Source organism: Cibotium barometz, chromosome 62 (assembly GCF_041138505.1).
Source record: "Cibotium barometz isolate CiBa-2024 chromosome 62, ASM4113850v1, whole genome shotgun sequence".
Taxonomy (NCBI): Eukaryota; Viridiplantae; Streptophyta; class Polypodiopsida; order Cyatheales; family Cibotiaceae; genus Cibotium; species Cibotium barometz.
In genome coordinates, this window is record NC_141107.1 from 3,836,091 (window position 1) to 3,858,106 (window position 22,016).

The following is a 22,016-nucleotide window of genomic DNA, read 5'->3' on the forward strand; positions in this document are numbered from 1 at the left end:
ATTGGACTCAGGATACTCTTCATGATGAGGTTAATCAAGAATCAACTGACTCTCTAGGTATTCCCCAATCTTTCAATTCATTATTGCGTATGAAAGGATCCATCAATGGTAGACTTCAAGTTTGTGTTTTACATGACGATGGAAGCTTACATGATTTCATTTCTACTAAAAATCATGTTTAAAAATTATAATTGCACACCTCTCCTTCTACATATAAAGTAAAATTTGCATTTCAAGGAACTTATAAGTGAAGTTAAAAGTCTTCAAATTTAGATAGGGCCATATAAAGAGCACCGTAATTTCTTAATTGCACCATTATATTTCTTCGTGGATATTATTTTAGCCTATTCCATCACCAACACAATCCTATAGCATTGACTACCACACTCACACTATGCAGTTCACACATAATGGTGCATTGATTTCTCTTTCCAATGATTCTTCACTTGAACTTTTTCCATTGAAGCCAAAAAGAGCACTTCAGAAGGAAAATAATGCATACATGATTTATGTGACACTTTCTTGATACTTTTCATGATTGTTTTGCTAATGATTATCCAGCTGACTCACCTCCCTATTAGCTTGAGGATCAAAAAATAGAACTTATACCAAGTAGTCAACCACCACATCGTACACTTTATAGAAAAATTCTTTACAATAACAAGAAATTCATTTAAATTAAGAAATTGGTAGATAAGAGTTTAATTCGACCTAGTAGTTTGCCATTTAAATCCTCTATCTTGCTAGTCAAAAAGAGAAACAAGACCTATCGAACGTGTGTAGATTCCGTGCATTAAATAGAGTGACTGTAAAAAATTGTTACCCTATCCCTAGAGTTGACGATTTGCTTGACAAGTTAAAAGGTGCTAGTGTATTTAGTAAAATAGATTTAAAATTAGGATATCATCAAGTGCGTATGGATTCTCTTGATATTTATTTACACACTCAATTTGGCCAACCATCATGAATTTCTAGAAATGCCCTTTGGCATTACGAATGCACCAGCTACATTTGTTTTCATGCTGAATATAATCTTCTTAAATCCCTGAGATTTTGTAATTGTATTTTTTGATGATATTATTTTTTCTAGTCGTTTTGAAAAGAACACAAGGATCATTTAAGAATTCTTTTCAGACTGCTAAAAGAGAACTAATTGTATGTAGACTCCAACAAACGTTATTTCTTTCAAACTGAAACTAAATATCTTGGACATATTATTTTCGCTCGCTGTGATGGCCTCCGTGTTGACCCTAAAAGATAGCAACTATTAGAGACTAGCCCATTTCTAAAAATTTCCATGATGTGAGATCTTTTCTAAGACTTTATGGCTTTTATAGAAAATTTATACAAAATGTTTTCCTCATTTCCTTACCTTTGACTTTGTTACTCAAAAAGCAAATTCTTTTTCGTTGGGGAGACAACCAACAAAAGTCTTTTGATCGTCTCAAACATCTTTTGACTCGTCTCAAACATCTTTTGACTCGTGCCCCAGTCTTACTATTACTTGATTTTGCTAGACCTTTTTTTGTAGTCATTGATGCTAGTGGATCCGGTATAGGAGCAATTTTAGTGCAAGATGACCATCCACCATTGACCATTTGAGAGTAGAAAGTTAAAACCTCTGAGCTTAATTACAATACCTATGATAAGGAACTTTTGGTTGTAGTACATGCTCTTTGCATGTGGAAACACTACCTCATGGTTTCAGAACTCTTGATAAAGACCGACTAGCAAAGCATTAGAAACCTTCTTAGTCAACCCTTGATCTTTGATCCTCATATTAAATGGGCCTTATTCATTCAAAGATTTCACCCTATGATTCAATATCATCCGGGTTGTGCTAATGTTGTCTCGTTGATGCTTTGAGTCGTAGACCATCAATAAATAACATTTCTGTTGTTCAATATTTCGATGTTATGCATAACACTTGTGCGTATGAACTTGATTTTTCAAATGCTTGGAACACACTTATGCATAACAACTACTTGCCTTTCAATAGTTATGCTTGTGCTGATGGTTTTCTATTCTTTGAAAAAAGACTATGCATTCTTGCACTTTATAGAGAACTTGTTTTACAAGAAATGCATGCACCACCTTATAAAGGACATCATGGCATACTCTATACTTTGACTACTTGTAAAGAAAACTTCTATTGGCCTAACATGAAAAAGGATGTAGAAAATTTTATTTATGCTTGCATTGTTTGTCAACGTGTTAAGCATCATCATAGAAAACTATATGGCCTTTTAATGCCCTTGCTTATTTAAATGGTCCATGGGAAGAAATTTCAATGGATTTCATTATGGGATTGCCTACTACTTTGTCACATAATGATATGATATGGATCATAGTAGATAGATTTAACAAACATGCATATTTTGTTCCATGTAAGAAAACATTGACTACTCCACTTGTTTTTGCTAAGTTGTTTAGTAAAACTGTTTTCACTCATCATGGTTTTCCTAGAATCATTGTTTTTGACAAAGACTCCCACTTTTGCAATCATTTTTGGATAGCTTTATTCTCTTCAAGGACTAAAATAGACTTCAGTTCTACTTTCCATCCTGAGAGAAACGGCTAGATCGAGGGTACTAATAGCACTATCATGGTTGTTATGCGATCTTATACTACTACTTCACCCTCTAATTGGGACGAACATTTACATATCTTGCAATTTGCTTATAACAATACCCCCCATTCTAACATAGGAAAAGCCCCCTTTGAAATTGTATATGGTAAAAAGTTACCTATCCCAGCCTCTAGTATTGGAACATAGGCTCCAGCTGTGCTGCTGATCAATAATCTTGCTCGTGTGATGATACCAAACTTTGGTCGAAGTAACTCAATCTATTCAAAAAGGCCAAGAAAGATATTTCAAGTAAGTTAACAAGAAGCGAATACCTATGTAATTTCAAGTAAGCTAACAAGAAGCGAACACCTACGTAATTTCAAGAAAATGATTGTGTTTGGTTACGAATTGAGAAACACAAACTCAAGGGCGTTGAAAAAACCCCAAACTTAAGCTCGTCTCCATGATTTTATGAGCCATTTAAGATCCTTGAGAAAATTAATGCCTTCTGTGATTAGAAATTTCCTCTCATTGGTATGTACACAACTCTTTTCATATCAGTTTACTATGCCCATTTAAGGGAACACTTCCAGTTTACCCTGTTCTAGATGACACACCCTTTTTACGAGAAGACTCCAAAATCTTAGTCCTCGAATCAATCATTGACCATGACTAGACCACAACCCGTGCTGATACCCATCGCTACTTGATAAGTACAAAAAACATTGTATTATTGAGGAAGTACGGTGGCTCCCACAATCATTGTTGTCTGCCTACTGTGCCCTGATTACTACTTATCATTCATAGTTTCCTTCCAGTATCAAGTGTATAGACTCATCGATTGTGGTGGTACACAAGTAACAATGCAAGTATCAAGTGTATAGACTCATCGATTGTGGTGGTACACAAGTAACAATGCAATAAGCTAGATGATAAGGCAGTAAAATGTATTTTTATGGGATCGAAAAGCAAAGGATATAGACTTTACCATCCAGCCACAATGCAGATTTTGGTGAGTAGAGATGTTATCTTTGTTGAGAACTTAGTTTTGCCCACACTTTTATACAAAAAAACAATAAATTGTATGCTCACAAGACATCCTTGATACACTCCTACCCTTGTACAATATCGGGTAGAGCCATATGTGGAGAAAAAGAATGCTCAACAAGGTGCTTCAAATTATCCCCATATCGACCGAAAATTAGCTCAAATTTCATTAGCCTATTGATAGGACAATCGTGGATGTGTATGAGAAAAGGGTAGCCATAGAGACATGTAAGAGTATGCCAAAATGGTTAGTGCAAACCTCGTGGGACAACAAATTAGCTACTCTTTTACCCAGAAGGACGACTGGAAGCACATGGGGTTTCACATGCACCCTGCACTGGGTATACACGGTGACACACTGGCATGATCATTAATGTAGCATTTGTATAGAAGTAGAACCTTTTCTAGGATTATTTGTCGTACGTCGTGACCCCATTGTGAGCCCTCAGTCCAGGCAAAGTTAGGCACGAGCTACGTAGGTCACTCTCTGAGCTTTAGAGATCAGTCAGATGTCACTCCTCTTAGCCCACTTGGAGAAAGCATCATTTAGAAGTATATAGTTGTCAGCCATACTAGTAGTTGCATGTAGGCATTTTAGGTCTCATTGCACATACAAAGGGGGCAGCCCCAAGGCAGGCCAACATGGGCTAGCCTTACAAGGGGCATCCAAGGCCCTTTTCCATTTAGTTGGCCAGCCCATGTGGCTTTGGCCATGCAGTCGGCCAACCCCCCATAAGGCTTGGGGTCCAGTCGACTAGTACCCGACCAGCCCCACAACAGCCGACTGGGCATGGTTACTAGTCATGGGCTTTACACAACAGCCAACATATAGTTTTTGCACCCGACCAGGCATTACAGCAGCCGACTAATCATTAAAGTAAGTCGTGGGAATTTTTTTCATTAGCCATGGGACAGCCCTCTATAGGCAACGAACTACAACTAGGAGGTGGTATAAAATCATGACCTCAGTTCCACATCCCATATTCAGGTATTCAACAAAGTACACACAATTTACAGCATCCAATCAACTCCAGGCTAAGGAAGGAAGCTCCTCTTCACATTCTGCCAGCATATGTGTAGTCCTACAGCTATCTAGACTTGCATCAATGGGCCAAGGAGAGTCCAGCAAAGCCTCAAAATAGGTGGATACTCAGCCCCCGACGTATGGTCTTCCTCGTCCTTGCATTGGGAATTCATATCACTTGTACTCAATACTGTACAACATTTCTCCAAAGAATAATATAAGAAAATACTCCTGCTTCAAGGGGCCCCTTCAGTGGGTATTGGGAGCTAATACTGTGTCATCTTCTACATTCTCATACTCTTCTCTCTCTCTACTCTCTAAAGTTGATGCTAAAGATTCTCACCACATAAAGGTATAAAGAAGGCCTTGTTGTGTATTATCATAATCAAGCTTAGTGCATGTAATATTAGTATCAGAGTATCAGGTTGGTAACCCAACTTGGCTACCTAAAGACATGAGAGCATCCGGTGGATGGGTTAATCTACGGGTCGGAAAAGAAACCCAAGCCTCCACCATGTCGGGAGAGACATCACATCAAGAAGAAAGCCAACAAGAAGGGATGGAGGCACAAAGATTCCAAACAGAAAAAACGCTTTCGCCAAGCACAAAAGAGCTCCTAAGAATAATGATGGGCAAATAAATTATCTGAAGATCTAGCTTGTCGCCAAAAAAGAGAAGCCCAAAGAAGGCATCTCAGATCTGGCAGCACAGGTCCTTCTACATATGGAGGAACAAAGAAGAAAAGATGAAAACCGATGTGAAGAACAAAGAAGAAAAGATGAAGAAGCAAAAAGAAAAGCAAATAAAGAAAAAGAACGGAGACGTGCGGAGGAACAGGGAAGCCACATGCAAATATGAGGAAGACCAACGCCGTAGAGAGAAAGCTAACCGGAGTTCTAGCCAAGACTCGACTAGGAGGCTATGCAAATCTAGAATCAACAAACAATCGCACAAATTCTGGCAGCTCTCCTTCAGCAAGCTCCAAATTCCTCGTCCTTCATCACCCCTACCACCACCGTCATACGAACCATCCAAGTTTTAGTAAGTATGATGGTAAGTGGTAAGGACCAAAAGAAAATTCTTTAGGTAAATTGGGCAATAAGAAAGATTATGCGCCCAACCAAGAAGACTCCAGAGGAAAAAGCTAAGGAGGGCATCAACAGAGGTTAGCTCTCCAGCCAGATGAATAGACTTGGTAACAGGAACAGAGAACCGTTGTTTCTTCTGTCACATTGTGGGACATGGGAAGAAATATTGCACTAAGTTCTAGGTTGAAAAGTTTGCTAAGGCATCCACTTCCATAGCAGCAACCGTAGCATCATCATCCACACCTCCTCCATCAGCCTCAAATGCTATTCAGTTTTTACCCTCTTTGAATTCAGTGCCACTAGTGGTATTTGTTGATAAGCAGGAGGGTAAAGGTTGAGGGAAAGACAAAGGCTCTCATCCGTGCCTATGGCACTACAAAGGGATAGCAGTTCATTGCCCTCTTTGACATGGGCAGTTCTGAGGATGCCATCTCTCTGCAATTGGCTACCAAGATGAGTTGTACCTTGGTTCCTTATCACTTAGATGTGGATGGGTTTACCCCTGGTCTACGTGCACACATCACTCATAAATCTCATCAATTTGAGTTTCAGGTTCAATGAGCCACATTCAAGCGGGATTTCATTGTCTCCCTTCTTTTAGGGTGTGACATGATCCTTGGGATCCAGTGGTTTCGACAATATGCACCCATTCCTGATTGGAGACAGGACACTTTCACCATAGTTAAAGGCTTTCCTAAGCCTCTCATGATTCGTGGGGATCGGAGAATTCCTAGCATTCCACTCATTTCCCACATTTAGGCCCAAAGAACCATCATAAAAGGAGCAGTGTGCATTCTTATATGTCCTCTCTCAATCTAATGCAGTTCAAGTGGCACCCCCACAGGGGAGTAGCTGGTCTTTTGTCTCTCAATATAGCAACACATCATGCTCTACGAGACAACCTCCCACCTACTCTCCCACCCAGTAGACCTAAGGACCATTGCATAGAGTTGGTTCTTGGTTCAAAACCTCCAAGCAAGTTCCCCTACCACCTTTCTAAGGCTTTGTAGAGTGAGCTGGAGCAGTTGTTAGCCCAACTACTACGGTCTAGATTTATCTGACCATCTTCCTCACCTTTTGCTTCTCCCATTCTATTTGTCCAGAAGAAGGATAACTCTGCCATTCTCAGTTTGGATGTTCAAGAAATCTGCTCCTTTGTGGGTCTTTATCAGGCACCTCTTACTGACTTGCTCAAGGGCGTGAAGACTCGTCGTCAGAAAGTGTCCATCCGGGCAAGGCTCTAGAGACATTCCAGGCAATAAAGAAAGTTTCTCTGAGTCACTAGTTTTGAAGTTGGCATCATGGGATGATCCTTTCGAGGTGATTACCGATGCCACTAACCTTGCCATTGGAGCTACTTTACAGCAAGATGGTAGGCTAGTGGCTTATTATAGCCATAAATTGAAGAACACCGAGAAGAATTATTCGGTGTATGACAAAGAGCTCTTGGGGGTAATGAACGCTCTTAAGCATTGGAAGCACTTCCTTTACGGGAGGGACTTCACAGGTAAGACAGATCTCCAGGAACTTAAATGGTTGCTAACCATGCTCAGTGCCTAATGGAGTGACAGCAAATCCAGGTGGAGTCAATTGTTCCAACAATTTGGGGGAATGATTGAATATGTCCTGGGCAAAAATAACCATGTTTGCTGATACTCTTAGTCGAAAGGGCACTATTTAGACATTGTAGGAGTCCACTGTGCGCTAGAAATTCAAGGCAAAGACTTAGACAGTATGAAGGCATAGTACCCGGAATTGAAAGAGTTTGGGACTCATTAATCAGTTGGCCTTCAGTTCATAAATAGCGAGGCCACTACAGTATACGGGATGGTTGGTTGTTTTTCAAGAACCATCTTTGTGTACTCAAAACGAAAAGCGCCAAGTCCTTCTCCATGATGCCCATGCTTCTCTTGTTGGGGGGGTCATAGGACCTTGGAGAAGTTAGAAAGGTCATCCTATTGGCCTAAGATGCGCCAGCATGTCTACCAACATGTCCAATCATGCCAGATATGTCAAAAAGTGAAAGTTCCTCATACTAAACAATGAGGGTTGCTTTAGCCTTTGCCTATTCCTGAGGGACCCTTTCACGACATCATGGACTTCGTAGGCCCTCTTCTTGCCTCAGCAACAGCTGGATCTTGGTGTATGACAATCATTGATAGATTCAGTAAGTTTTGCATGCTCATTCCATGCAAGTAGACAACCAACAACCGAGGACATAGCTCACTTGTTCATTCGGTTTTGGTACCCCATTGGTGGTTTGCCAAAACGGACGATCACATTAGATAGAGATCCAAAATTTACGTCCCATTTTTGGAGAGCATTGCTTGACAATTTTGGGACTAAGTTACAGTTGTCCAGAGCATTCCATTCTTAAATAGATGGCCAAACAAAAATTTACAATCAATTGGCCTTTGATGTTCTCAAATCATACTGCCATGACCAGCAATCGAAATGGGAACAATATCTTCTTTTGGTTCAGGCAATCCTAAACGATACTCACTCATCAAGTATTGGTCGAACGTTGTATGAGGCAACATTTGGTCGCCAATTCTCATCTCTTTTGATGAGACAAGTGTCACCATCTCTTGAGGCCAATAAAACCACCGAGACATTCTCGAAAATCATGGAGTCAGTTAAGGAGGAGCACCTTGCTAAGGCTCAGGAAGCATACACCCATAGCTTGCTTGTTCATTCAGTTTTGGTACCCCATTGGTGGTTTGCCAACGGACGATCACATTAGATAGAGATCCAAAATTTACGTCCCATTTTTGGAGAGCATTGCTTGACAATTTTGGGACTAAGTTACAGTTGTCCAGAGCATTCCATCCTTAAATAGATGGCCAAACAAAAATTTACAATCAATTCGCCTTTGATGTTCTCAAATCATACTGCCATGACCAGCAATCAAAATGGGAACAATATCGTCTTTTGGTTCAGGCAATCCTAAACGATACTCACTCATCAAGTATTGGTCGAACGTTGTATGAGGCAACATTTGGTCGCCAATTCTCATCTCTTTTGATGAGACAAGTGTCACCATCTCTTGAGGCCAATAAAACCACCGAGACATTCTCGAAAATCATGGAGTCAGTTAAGGGGCACCTTGCCAAGGCTCAAGAAGCATATACCCAACACGCCAACAAATCCAAGCAAGATGTTAACTTTAAGGAAGGGGATTGGGTATATCTCTTCATCATGAAACAACGGCTAAAGCAAATGGGCAAGTGTTGTCCCAAACTATCATTCTGAAGTTTCGGCCCATTTCTAGTCATTCAAAAGTTAAGTGATGTCTCTTTAAAGTTAAAGTTGCTAGAAAGTTGGACTATGCACAATGTCTTTCATGTTTCTTGGTTGAAGCCATATGTAGGTCCAGTATTGCAAGATATATCCAAAGAGCAACAGCCAGATATGATAGATGAAGCTGAAGTCATAAGCAAGAGCAAATTCTCCTTCACAGATGGAAGCATGGATCCGATCAAAGAATCTGACAATTCTATACGAAGTTTAAAGACGGCAGAACCCATGAAGCAGTTTGGCTGGATGAAGAGTTCTTTTAGGAGTACCCCCAAGTGTTGGGCGGACTACTTGGAAGCCCTGAACCTACCGCTAAGTTAAGCAGGAGGGAATGTCACGTGGTACACAATGACACTGGCATGATCATCAATGCAGCACAGCCGACAAACAGTTTCTACACCCAACCAGGCATTACAGCAGCTGACTGATCACTAAAATCAGTTCTGGAATTTTTCATCAGCCCAATAGCCCTCTACAGGCAGCCGATTGTAGCCAGGAGGTGGTATAAAATCATGACCTCTGTTCCACATCCCATATTTATGTATTCAGCAAAGTACAAACAGTTTGCAGCATCCAATCAAGTCCAAGGTAAGGAAGGAAGCTCCTCTTCACATTCAGCCAGCATACGTGCAATCCTACAGCTATGTGGACTTACATCAATGGCCAAGGAGAGTCAGAATAAGTGGATACTCAACCGACGTACGATCTTCCTCGTCCTTGCATCGTTGGGCATTCATATCACTTGTACTCAGCATTGTACAACATTTCTCCAAAGAATAATATAATAAAATACTCTTGCTTGCAGGGGAGGCCCTTTAGTGGGTATTAGGACCCAATATTGTGTCGTCTTATACATTCTCATTCTCTTCTCTCTCTACTCTCTCTAAAATTGATGCTAAATATTCTCACCACATATAAAGGTATAAATAAGGCCCTTTTGTGCGTTATCACGATCAAGCTTAGTGCATGTAACATGGGGGAAATTGCATGTATACTAGAGAAGTAGACCATCTCGGTCCTCTCGAGCCAGAAGCACCCTGGGAGCGCTAGATGTGTTACTAGAAGTATCTGTTTCACTATCATGTGTCATGTCTTTGCCCTTCTTCCAAGATGAAGACTTTCCCTTGGTCTTGTCCTCCTTCTTGGACAAACAATCCTTAGACAGAGGCCCTCTCTTCCCACATGAGAAGCAACGACTTCGACCTTTCTTTTGTACTGAAGTAAGTGCCAGATCAGAACTATTGAGAGACACCTTGATCTTACCCTGAGAGATGATGAGGATGGACTCTTCTTCCAAGAGTAGGGAGCATCCTTATTTGTACACAGGGGGGAGCCATATCCAGAGCAACAAAGTACAGAAATCTCAACACTCCAAGACTCCTCTTGAGTGCTTTCCAATGAAACGAGGCACCAGGACCAATCAGCCTGCTCTCAAATCTGAGGGAGAAAGAGGTTGGATAGCAGCAAAACAGTCCACCAAAACTCACCAAAAACACCCAACCAGAGGAAGGGGAAGCTAGGGAAGAAGTAGAGATGTCGGGGTCGATTTTTTGGGATGCACCACATGCGAGAAAAACACCTTCCATTGTAGTCCACACTGTAAAAATAGCCTATAGATCTCACACAACTGCAAGTAGAAGCAAAAGCGCAGCCAAAAGAAGCTTGAATATAATGCTTGGTACCCAAGCACAAGAGCAGGGTAGCCTGAGGAGGAAAAACATAGATGTGAGAAGCCTCTGGGAGGAAGTAAACACAACTATGATCAAAAATCTCAAGCCAAGGGCACCATTAGAAAGAGGAGACTGAGCTGGACCAAAAAGCTAAAAGGCGCTTTCTCAAAAAGCAACTCTAAGGCCTTAAAGCTAGAAAAGCAAAGCACCAAAAGTTGAGTAATATTTTACTAATAAAAGTAAAAAGAGCAAAAGCACAGGCAAAAAGGGAACAACAAAGCATAAAAGGGCAAAGCAAATGCATGAAGACTTTTTGGCAAAAGCAGAGTCAATTAGAAAGTTTCCCCTGAACCACACTAAAAATGATTACATATATTATTTTTATTTTACCATGAACTTAAGTCATGAACTTAAGTGGAACACTTTTAAAACTTCCATTAGTGTTAGAGATAAGTTTCCAAAATAGCAAGAGCTAAAGAATCACATCTTTTAGAGGATCTCTTCTTTTAATAGGAGTGATTACTAAAAAAACAAGACGTGGAGAATCTCATCTTAAGAGGAATCCTTTCTAAAAGAGCAAGATATGAAGAATCTCATCTTTTAAGAGGATTCCTTAACCGTTATCTTTTGGAAAGAAATATCAACAAGTAGTATTAGTCGTGAATGGAAGAGATAGAGGTTTCAATAGAGATGGAAGGTCATCATTCCAAGGAAGAGGAAGATTTCAAACATACCATACAACATGGAACTCTATGCTGCCACGATGAGTGAAAGCATGAGAATGTAGACAAGACAAGGAGACAAGAGAAGGAGACAAGGAGAAGAGAGCATACCCATATAATATCTTAGTCGGCTTCGTCATAGTGCTCATCACCTATTACTCAATAATGCCAACCATTTTAGCTACATGCAATTAAGTAGACTCCTCATAATTAATCCCAACATGATAGCATAAGATAGACACTGACATATACACCAATAATACTAGCTCAATATATAATGCAGAGTCACCAACAATACACCAGTAATACCAGCTCAGTATAAAACGTGGAATCACTTGCAATACCAATAACACTTTCCCCAAATGTGCAAACATCATTAACAAGCAGCCCATTAGTATTTTATAATATAATCACCCATGATACCAACTATCAGCATAGTGCAATGGTATTTCAAGCATCCACAATCCGCCATAGAAGTATCAAGCTAACAATCTAGAGACCAAGTTTGTTGAATTTCATTAAGAAATCCTTAAGTCATGGGTTGATTAAGGTACTCCTTTGGAAAACTTCAAGATACCAATTGGAAAGTTTCCCCTAAACCACACTAAAAATGATTACATATCTAATTTTCTTTTACCTTGAACTTAAGTGGAAGACTTTTAAAACTTCTATCAATGTTAGAGATAAGTTTCGAAATAGGAAAAGGTAACGAAACACATCTTTTAAGAGGATCTCTTGTTTTAACAAGAGTCCTTACTAAAATAGCAAGAGCTGGAGAATCTCATCTTAAGAGGGGTCCTTTCTAAACGAGCAAGAGATGAAGAATCTCATCTTTTAAGAGGGGTCCTTTCTAAAAGAGCAAGAGATGAAGAATCTCATCTTTTAAGAGGGGTCCTTTCTAAAAGAGCAAGAGATGAAGAATCTCATCTTTTAAGAGGATTCCTTAACCCGTTATCTTTTGTAAAGAAATATCAATAAGAAGCATTAGTCATGAATGGAAGAGATAGAGGTTTCATTAGAGATGATAGGTCATCATTCCAAGGAAGAGGAAGATTTCAAACAGACCGTACAACATGGAATTCTATGCCACGATGAGTGAAAGCATGAGAATGTAGACAAGAGAAGGAGACAAGGAGAGTAGAGCATACCCATATGACATCTTAGTCATCTTCATCATAGTGCTCATCACCTAATACTCAATAATGCCAACCATGTTAGTTATATACAATCAACTAGACTCCTCATATTTAATCCCAACATGACACCATAAAATAGGCACAGACGTATACACCAATAATACTAGCTCAATATATAATACAGAATCACCCACAATACACCAATAATACTAGCTCAGTATAAAATGTGGAATCACTTGGAATACCAAAATAACACTTACCCCAAATGCACAAACACCAATAGCACTAGCCTGTTAGTATTTTATAATAGAATCACCCCTGATACCAACTATCAGCATGGTGCAATGGTATTTTAAGCATCCCCAATCCGCCATAGAAGTATCAAGCTAACAATCTAGAGACCAAGTTTGTTGAATTTCATTGATAAACACATAAGTTAAGGGTTGATTAAGGTACCCATATGAAAAACTTCAAGGTACCAATTTGAAAGTTTCCCTTGAACCACACTAAAAATGATTACATATCTATTTTTTCTTTTATCGTGAACTTAAGTGGAAGACTTTTAAAACATCCATCAATGTTAAAGATAAGTTTCCAAAATAGCACGAGATGAAGAAACACATCTTTTAAGAGGATCTCTTCTTTTAAGAGGAGTCCTTACTAAAATAGCAAGAGCTGGAGAATCTTATCTTAAGAGGGGTCCTTTGTAAAAGAGCAAGAGATGGAGAATCTTATCTTAAGAGGGGTCCTTTGTAAAAGAGCAAGAGATGAAGAATCTCATCTTTTAAGAGGATTCGTTAACCCGTTATTTTTTGCAAAGAAGTATCAACAAGTAGAATTGGTCATTAATGGAAGAGATAGAGGTTTCAATAGAGATGGTAGGGCATCATTCAAAGAAAGAGGAAGATTTCAAACAGACCATACAACATGGAATTCTATGCCATGGTGAGTGAAAGCATGAGAATATAGACAATAGAAGGAGACAAGGAGAAGGGAGCATACCCATATGATATCTTAGTCAGCTTCGTCATAGTGCTCGTCACCTATTACTCAATAATGCTGACCATGTTAGTTACATATAATCAATTGGACTCCTCATAATTAAACCCAACATGATAGCATAAGGCACATGGCATATACACCAATAAAACTAGGTCATCATAAAATGCAAAATCACCCACAATACACCAATTATACTAGCTCAGTAGTATAAAACGTGGAATCACTTGCAATACTAATAACACTTTCCCCAAATGTGCAAAAACCAATAACACTAGCCTGTTAGTATTTTATAATAGAATCACCCATGATATCAACTATCAGCATGGTGCAATGGTGTTTCAAGCGTCCCCAATCTTCCATAGAAGTATCAAGCTAACAATCTAGAGACCAAGTTTGTTGAATTTCATTAAGAAACACATAAGTTAAGGGTTGATTAAGGTAATCATATGGAAAACTTCAAGGTACCAATTGGAAAGTTTCCCCTAAAAACACATAAGTTAAGGGTTGATTAAGGTAATCATATGGAAAATTTCAAGGTACCAATTGGAAAGTTTCCCCTAAACCATACTTACATATCTAATTTTGCTTTTACCTCGAACTTAAGTGGAAGACTGTTAAAACTTTCGTCAATGTTAGAGATAAGTTTCCAAAATAGCAAGAGCTAAAAAATCACATCTTTTAAGAGGATCTCTTCTTTTAAGAGGAGTGCTTACTAAAATAGCAAGAGCTGGAGAATCTCATCTTAAGAGAGATCCTTTCTAAAAGAGCAAGATATGAAGAATCTCATCTTTTAAGAGGATTCCTTAACATGTTATCTTTTGCAAAGAAATATCAACAAGAAGCATTCGTCGCGTGAATGGAAGAGATAGAGATTTCAATAGATGGTAGGTCACATGGACTTCTATGCCACGGTAAATGAAAGCATGAGAATGTAGACAAGAGGAGGAGACAAGGAGAAGAGAACATACTCATATGATAGCCTAGTTGGCTTCATCATAGTGCTCATCACCTATCACTCAATAATGCCGACCATGTTAGTAACATACAATCAATTGGACTCCTCATAATTAATCCCAACATGACAGCATAAGAGAGGCACAAACATATACACCAATAATACTAGCTGAGTATATAATGTAGAATCACACACAATACACCAATAATACTAGCTCGGTATAAAACGTGGAATCACTTGCAATACCAATAACACTTATCCAAATGTGCAAACACCAATAACACTAGCTCATTAGTATTTTATAATAGAATCACCCATGATACCAACTATCAGCATGGTGCAATGGTATTTCAAACGTCCCCAATCCGCCAAAGAAGTATCAAGCTAACAATCTAGAGACCAAGTTTCATGAATTTCATTAAGAAATACACAAGTTAAGGGTTGATTAAGGTACTTGTAGCAGTATATGGTAGTGATGTGTGTGAACACACTTAGGATTTCCGTGGTGGCACTAGGAGGTTTTTTTCCCCGTGCATATGTACACCCTCTTATCTACTCATTTTGGGATGTGTACTTATTGTTTGTATCTGGCACACATTTGTTTATTCTAATCTAGTGAATTTGTGTGCTCTGAAGCTTCTCTATTTTCTGTGTGTGCATTGTTGCAACCCTAACCCTGATTCTAACAGTACTCATGTAAAAAACTTCAAGGTACCGATTGGAAAGTTTCCCCTAAACCACACTAAAAATGATTACATATCTAATTTTTCATACAACGTGAAATTCTTAAAATACTTCAACAAATGACTTTAAAAATAGTCTTTTTCAACACATAACAAAGTTCGTATTTGAATCAAAGAGGTAGAGGAAGAATTTGTTGGCTATCAAAGAGAACCTAGAAGTTGTAATTTTTGTGGTAAAATTGGTCATGAGACGAAAGAGTGTAGAGCCAAACAACAATAAAAGCATGGGTTTTCTTCTTGAGGGGCTTCAATGCTTCAAAGCTTTCACTCAAAATTAGATCGGATGAGAAATCAAGACTCTCAAGTTAGATCCTATCAAATGAATAACAATATTTTTTCCCTTATTGCGGAAGACATTATATATACACGAATATACCTCAACAAAATAGCATTGCTGAAAATAGGGAGTTATTGTGGAGCATGCTAGAAGCATGCTAAATGAAATGTGATTACCAATTGTGTATTGTGAAGCATGCTAAATGAAATGTAAATATTGTTGGGAATCAAGGTCTTACCTATGTGTGAAAGGCTTTTACCAACAAATATTGTGTATTGTTAGGAGAATCTCTGAATACAATGGTGATTTTTCTCAATTGAAACACCAATTGAATCATTAGGAAGGAGGTTTACATAGGTGAAAAGCCGAATATTACTACATTTGAAGGTATTTTGATGCATTACTTTTGTGCATGTACTTTGAGGAAAAGAGATATATCTTTGTTGGGTATTCTTCTACCTGAAAGGTATGTAAGGTGTCTTACAATCCCATATCTAGAGAAGTGATAGAATCAATGAGTTAGAACCATGATACAAATTTAATCAGGCTAGTATCGACAATAATACTTCAATCCCAAATAGCCCTTCTAGGTAACTTGTAACAATAAACAATGCCATATCCGTGGCATAATGAAGACACAGATGTGAAGATCTCAAAGGCAAACTCAATTTAACAATTACGCTTTACTTTTAAGTGCATTCTTAGGTTCACACTGTTCCCAAACTCAATTTATTCACTAAAGTAATACATCAATCAAGCTTTGCTTATACAATGTAATTGTAGTCATGCAGTTGTCTTTCGTTAATTCCTCATTGTCAAAGCTTCATACTTCTTTGTGTATGAGCTTAGGGATCCTTAGTTTTAGCATATTCACTCTCTTTTTTTCTTCCAAAGGGCATGTGCTGCACTCTGCACTAGACACTTCATGGAGCATTGTTAGGCCTCCCATCAAAGGGAGAACCCACGAAAAGCTTTGACATGTTCAATCAAGTCGTTTTTAATCAAGTTGCCCAGGCCATATATATATATATATATATATATATATATTCAGATAGGTTTCAGCTCACTGATGTATGCTCTTTACTGATGCGCGCTCCAAGGTCATGAACATGTTCATGCCGTGAGCCTGCCTCTAACATGGAATGCCGTTCCATAGCCTTGGGAACAAGAGAACATGTTCCATAACCTGTGTCGTTCCCGATCCCATTCTGCAATGTGCATCCTTGGCTAAAGGCATTCTGGGTCTAATTTTTTTGTAAATGAGAATTTTTGTATTTTTCTATGATCATATCATATCATATGAGAGTGATGTATGACCTTGCATCTAAAAGGCTTGGCAATATATACCCTTGCATCTCCTTAGCTTGCAAATGGTAGCCATATGGTGATGACGTGTCGATGATGTGTCGTTCCCATTTTCTTTCCGGTTCCCGTTCCCGTTCCATCTGTTTGTTCCCGTTCCATGTGATTATGGGTGGAGGTGCTTCCACACAACACGCTCTCACCACATGAATAGCACACTCTGTGTATAATGTGACTCCCTCCATCTCCCATGATGTCGTCAAGCTTTACCATTTTTTACCTTTTTCCACGTCGCATCTACATCACAAATAACCTTTGAATCAAAGCATTCCTATATCAGCAAGGATGTTACGGTTCCTCTTAGTCCCGCATGATCTCAGCATCACAGGAGACCACAAGGTTATCACTTCGGGTACCTTGGTGATGCAGGCAGGCCCAACCGGTCACTATGGGTACCCTAGTGTAGGTGATGAAGGCAGGCCCGACCAGTCACCATGAGGACAGCTCTTCACTAATCACATCAGTAAATGTTCGTCAGCGTGGCCCACCAAGCGCCCACACTTCCCTGGTTGCCAACGACTGGCTAGGAGTTGATCATCAGCATTGCAGCATGTAAGAATTGGCAGTCCAGTGCCGTGAAACCAGCGAGGGCTCCACAACACCTCCTGCAGAGGTCACCCACCTTATCATGGACCAATCTCATCCACACTCTTCACGGCTGCTAGAAGTGTGCCAGCATGGCAAATTTTGAGGGCCCAGTTCGGCAAGACCATCAAGGGCACCAGGACACCACCTGCAGAGGTCATCCACCTAATTTGGACTGTCTCATCCAGATCTTCACAACCACTAGGAGCAATCTCAAGGAAGCTCCCAGGCTACACAGAAGCAGTAAGTTTTTCTATGCCCTTGGAGCTCTAGCTCTTTCTTGAACTGTGACAAGGGCGATGTCATCTGACACTACTGCCCCCAGTGTGGCTAACCCCCAGATGAAGCCCTCCAAGTGCAGCCGGACATGGAGGGAGTCCCTCTTCCTTTCTTGCAAGCATGTGAGGGTTGTAGTACATTGTTTCAGATGTATTCACTCTCTACTAAAGGAAGGATCTTGTTAAACAAAAAGGCTGTCCACATTGTAACGAGCCCTACTTTCTGTGTAGAAAGCAGGGAATTGAAAGACTAGCGAGATTTCTGAGGACTTCTGACCCCCCTGTGTTTTCTCAGATAGGATGAAATGAATGATGCTTAAAGAAGCCTAAATCTCAGTGAAAAATAGCCTCCAGAGCTCAGTGTTGTGATGCCTGGAAGTGTATAAACCTAGGCCTCATGGTATTATGATTGACATGGATGGGCACACATCACCAGTAAACTGTACAAGACCTATACCAGAAGGCTTGCCTGGCATTCATCTGATTGGAGCTGTATCTGAAAGCTTATTAAAGCCTTCTGCCTTCATCCTGCTCACAACATTTTCAGCATCCTCTTCTCTGCCAGCAGCCAAATAAAGATTAGAAAGTATTGGGTGTGGCGAGGGGTCTTTCACATCAAGATCAAACATGCACTTTGCAGCATGCTCCCCTCGACTTAGGTCGACCTTACTTCTACATGCACTGAGCAAAGTCATCCAGGATATAGCAGTAGGTTCAAATGGCATCTCCTTTATCAAGCTCTCTGCCTCATCAAGACGACCTACCCTACTGTACAGATCAATCATGCAATCGTAGTGATCTGCAATAGGTGTGATGCCATAGTCACGTTGCATGGAGCACCACCACCGACGGCCCTCATCCAGTAAACCAGCATGGCTGCAAGCAGACAGTACGCTCACAAATGTGACCTCATTCGGCCAAAATCCTCCCTGTAACATTTTATTGAAGAGGAGAAGCGCCTCCTTGCCATGGCCATGCTGAGCATATGCTGCAATCATTGCACTCCACGACACTTCATTCCGTTCTGGCATCTTTTCAAACATTTGCCGTGCTTCTTGAATGCTCCCACACTTGGCATACATATTGAAAACAGCAGTTGCCACAGCTGTATCAGTCTCAAATCCCCTGATAATTGTGCCACCATGGACTTGCCTGCCTTCAATTAACGCAACCAAACTAGCAAATGCAGATAGAATGCTGACAAAGGTCGCCCTGTCAGGTGCCACACCTTCTCTTTGCATGAAATCAAAAAATTCAAGTATGTCCATTACATGACCATACTGAGCATATCCATCCACCATGGCATTCCAGGAAATACTATCTCGGGTGGTCATTCTATCAAACAAACTGCGTGCATGTTGGAGGCTGCCACATTTGCAGTACATATTCACAAGAGCAGTTGAAACAACAGTATCTGCTTCAAAGCCAGTGCCCATTACCAAGGCATGCATCCACTTGCCTTCTTTGAGAGCTGCCTTGCTGGCACATGCAGAGATCATGCTGGAAAACACAAATTTATCTGAAAATACACCTTCCTGCTTCATCTGGTCAAAAAGTTGGTTGGCAGGTACATTTTGTCCATAGCAAGAATAAGCCCTGATCATGTAATTCCAAGAGACGGAGGTTCGATCCAGCATTCTGTCAAAGATGCAGCGAGCATCCTCCAAACTGCTGCACCTTCCGTACATGTGTACCAAGGCAGTAGACACATCAACAGCAGATTCATAGCCTTCTTGCACAATAATGTGGTGCATCTGCTTGCTTTCTGATAAATCTGCTTGGCTGGCCAAAGCATTAGCAACATTAATGTAGCTTATCTTGTCGGGAACCAATCCTGTGGCATGCATTTGCTCAAAAAGCTGGAAAGCCTCCTTGATATATTTATGTTCTGCACACACAGTAATTGTGGCATTCCAGGACACCACCGTCCGCTCGGGCATTTTTTCAAACGTGCTCAAGGCATTCTCTGGACTTGAACACTTGCCATACATGCTAACAAGAGCAGTCCCCACAACAACATCCATATCGAGCCCACTTAATATAACGAATTTATGTACATGCTTGGCTTGTTCTAGAGAAGCACAAGCATCAATTATGCTTAGAAAGGTGACCTTATTGGGAAATACTTCTTCAAGATGCATTTTCTCAAACATGAAGAAGGCCATGTTGTTTTGCCCATGTTGGGCATATGCTGCAATGACGGCAGTCCAAGAAATGACATTCTTTTTGGGCATTTTGTGAAAGGTAATCTGGGCATTTTCCAAGGCACCACACTTGCCATACATATTGACAAGGGCATTTCCAATGACAAGAGTGGTGTCATAATTGCTGCCGGCGATCCGAGCATGGTTTTGGGTGCCGTGGGGCAAGTCCAATTCACAACCGCATGCTGAAATGATGCTGGTGAATATGTGCTGATCAGGCAAGACACCTTCATGTAGCATTTGGTCAAAGAGAAGGAGGGCATCCGTTCCTTGGCCAAGCTGGGCATACTCAGTGATCATGAAGGTCCATGCGAAGACATTGCGTTCATGCATGTGGGTGAACCAAGAGTGGGCATCATCAAGGGCCCCACATCTGACATAGGTCTGTACGACCAAGCTGCCCAGAAACCTGTTTTGGGACCTGCCACTCTGTATGATGTGATAATGTGCAAGATGGGCATGTGGCAAAGAGTTTGCATCTCCACTCAGACGTAGCAAAGAGGCATAAGATTCAGATTCAGGCCTCTTGCCCGGCTGGAGATTCTGAAATATACGCCTATACTCACGTGACTGCCTGTCTGCAAGTGGGTCCTGCTCCTCATGTGACTGCCTTTCTGCACGTGGGTCCTGCTCCTCACGTGACTGTCTTTCTGGACGAGGTTCTTGCTCCTCACGTGACCTTGCTTCTGCTGCACGTGGGTCTTTCTCCACCTGGAGATCACGTCTAAAAAACTGCTTTTCTAAGGATGCTACACTAGATAAACTGTTGCGATTGAGCGGTGAAAGCTTACTAGATGCCTTGCACCTCAAGATCATGCCTGAGCATACAGCAGATCAAACAAAGAACTTCCATCCTTAGGTATCCATTTTCTTTACACATCATCGTAAGATTGAAGATTTTATTTAAACTAAAGTAGCCTGATTTATGGATTGTCAAAAATGTTGCTAAGTTGCAAGTTTTTATTTCTGCTTCAAAAGAACCATGCTTTTAGAGTGCCACTAATAAAGTAGAACAAATAAACACTTGTCATTAGCTTCACCACTCCCATTCTAAAAGTGGTTAGGGAGTGCGTACATCAAGCTAGTCCAAATCCCGCCCACTTACAAAAGACTCTGTGTTTTCACAACACATCTCAAAATGGTCATATGATGACCACAAATGTGAAGTACACATTAATCGGATAAGCCATAATCACTCCCAAATAGTGATATCTCTTGATTTTGGCAACAAATCTTTCACATGAGTGGCCATTTTTCAATTGGTGGAGGAAATTCTCAAGAAAATTTGGTGGTGTTGTGTGTGCGCCCCCAAGGACCTTCATGTAGTAGCACATGCTTTGTTTTTAAGAGTAAAGATGGAGGGGGTTGATCAAGGGCATCATGTTGATGAGCTAAGTTGGAATTACCATGCATCAATGTGTCTTAAAAGAGGAAAAAGTTATGTTTTCTTAAAATTTATTGAGACGTTGAAGCAACAATGACTCTCTCTCTCTCTCTCTCTCTCTCTCTCTCTCTCTCTCTCTCTCTCTCTCTCTCTCTCTCTCTCTCTCTCTCTCTCTCTTCAAAATGATTAGAGGGTTAATAAGAACCCTAAGTGCTAGTCAACCAAATGTATGGACATTTGGAAGTCAAAGTTACTAGTACATGTAAATGACCTTTTGTAGGAAGGTATGGCAACGGATCTTTCCTTAGGGTCCCTTAGGGAGCAAATTTCAAGGTAAAAGTATATATTCTAGGAGATCTCTAAGGTGTATGACATACAAGGAAGTATTTTTGCATGGATGTTCGGGTTGTCTTGCTACAAGGGCCCTTTGAGGTCAATTTCAAGATGGTGTAAGGAGGTATCATGGTCACATTAGCTTCTAAGAAAAAACTATGGCACCTACAAATTAAAAAATTTAAGTTTTCTCCTTTATAAGATTTATTTACTTATGGGACCTTTGGATGTCTAGAAATGCACTCCCTTTTGGTGATACAGGTGCCCAAGGACTTGATGGGGAGAAGGTGATGTCTTTAATAAAGACCAATGTTGTGAATTTTGTATTTATGAATGCTTG

General features: G+C 40.3%; 1 protein-coding gene across 1 annotated transcript; it reads right to left on the minus strand.

The window, feature by feature from the left end:
• Positions 1-16,245: 16,245 nt before the first annotated feature.
• LOC147604034 (pentatricopeptide repeat-containing protein At2g13600-like) lies at positions 16,246-20,953 on the minus strand. Its single transcript, XM_086795070.1, has one exon. The coding sequence runs from the start codon at positions 20,773-20,775 to the stop codon at positions 18,232-18,234; it is 2,544 nt and encodes an 847-aa protein (XP_086651196.1). The 5' UTR covers positions 20,776-20,953; the 3' UTR covers positions 16,246-18,231.
• Positions 20,954-22,016: the final 1,063 nt, after the last annotated feature.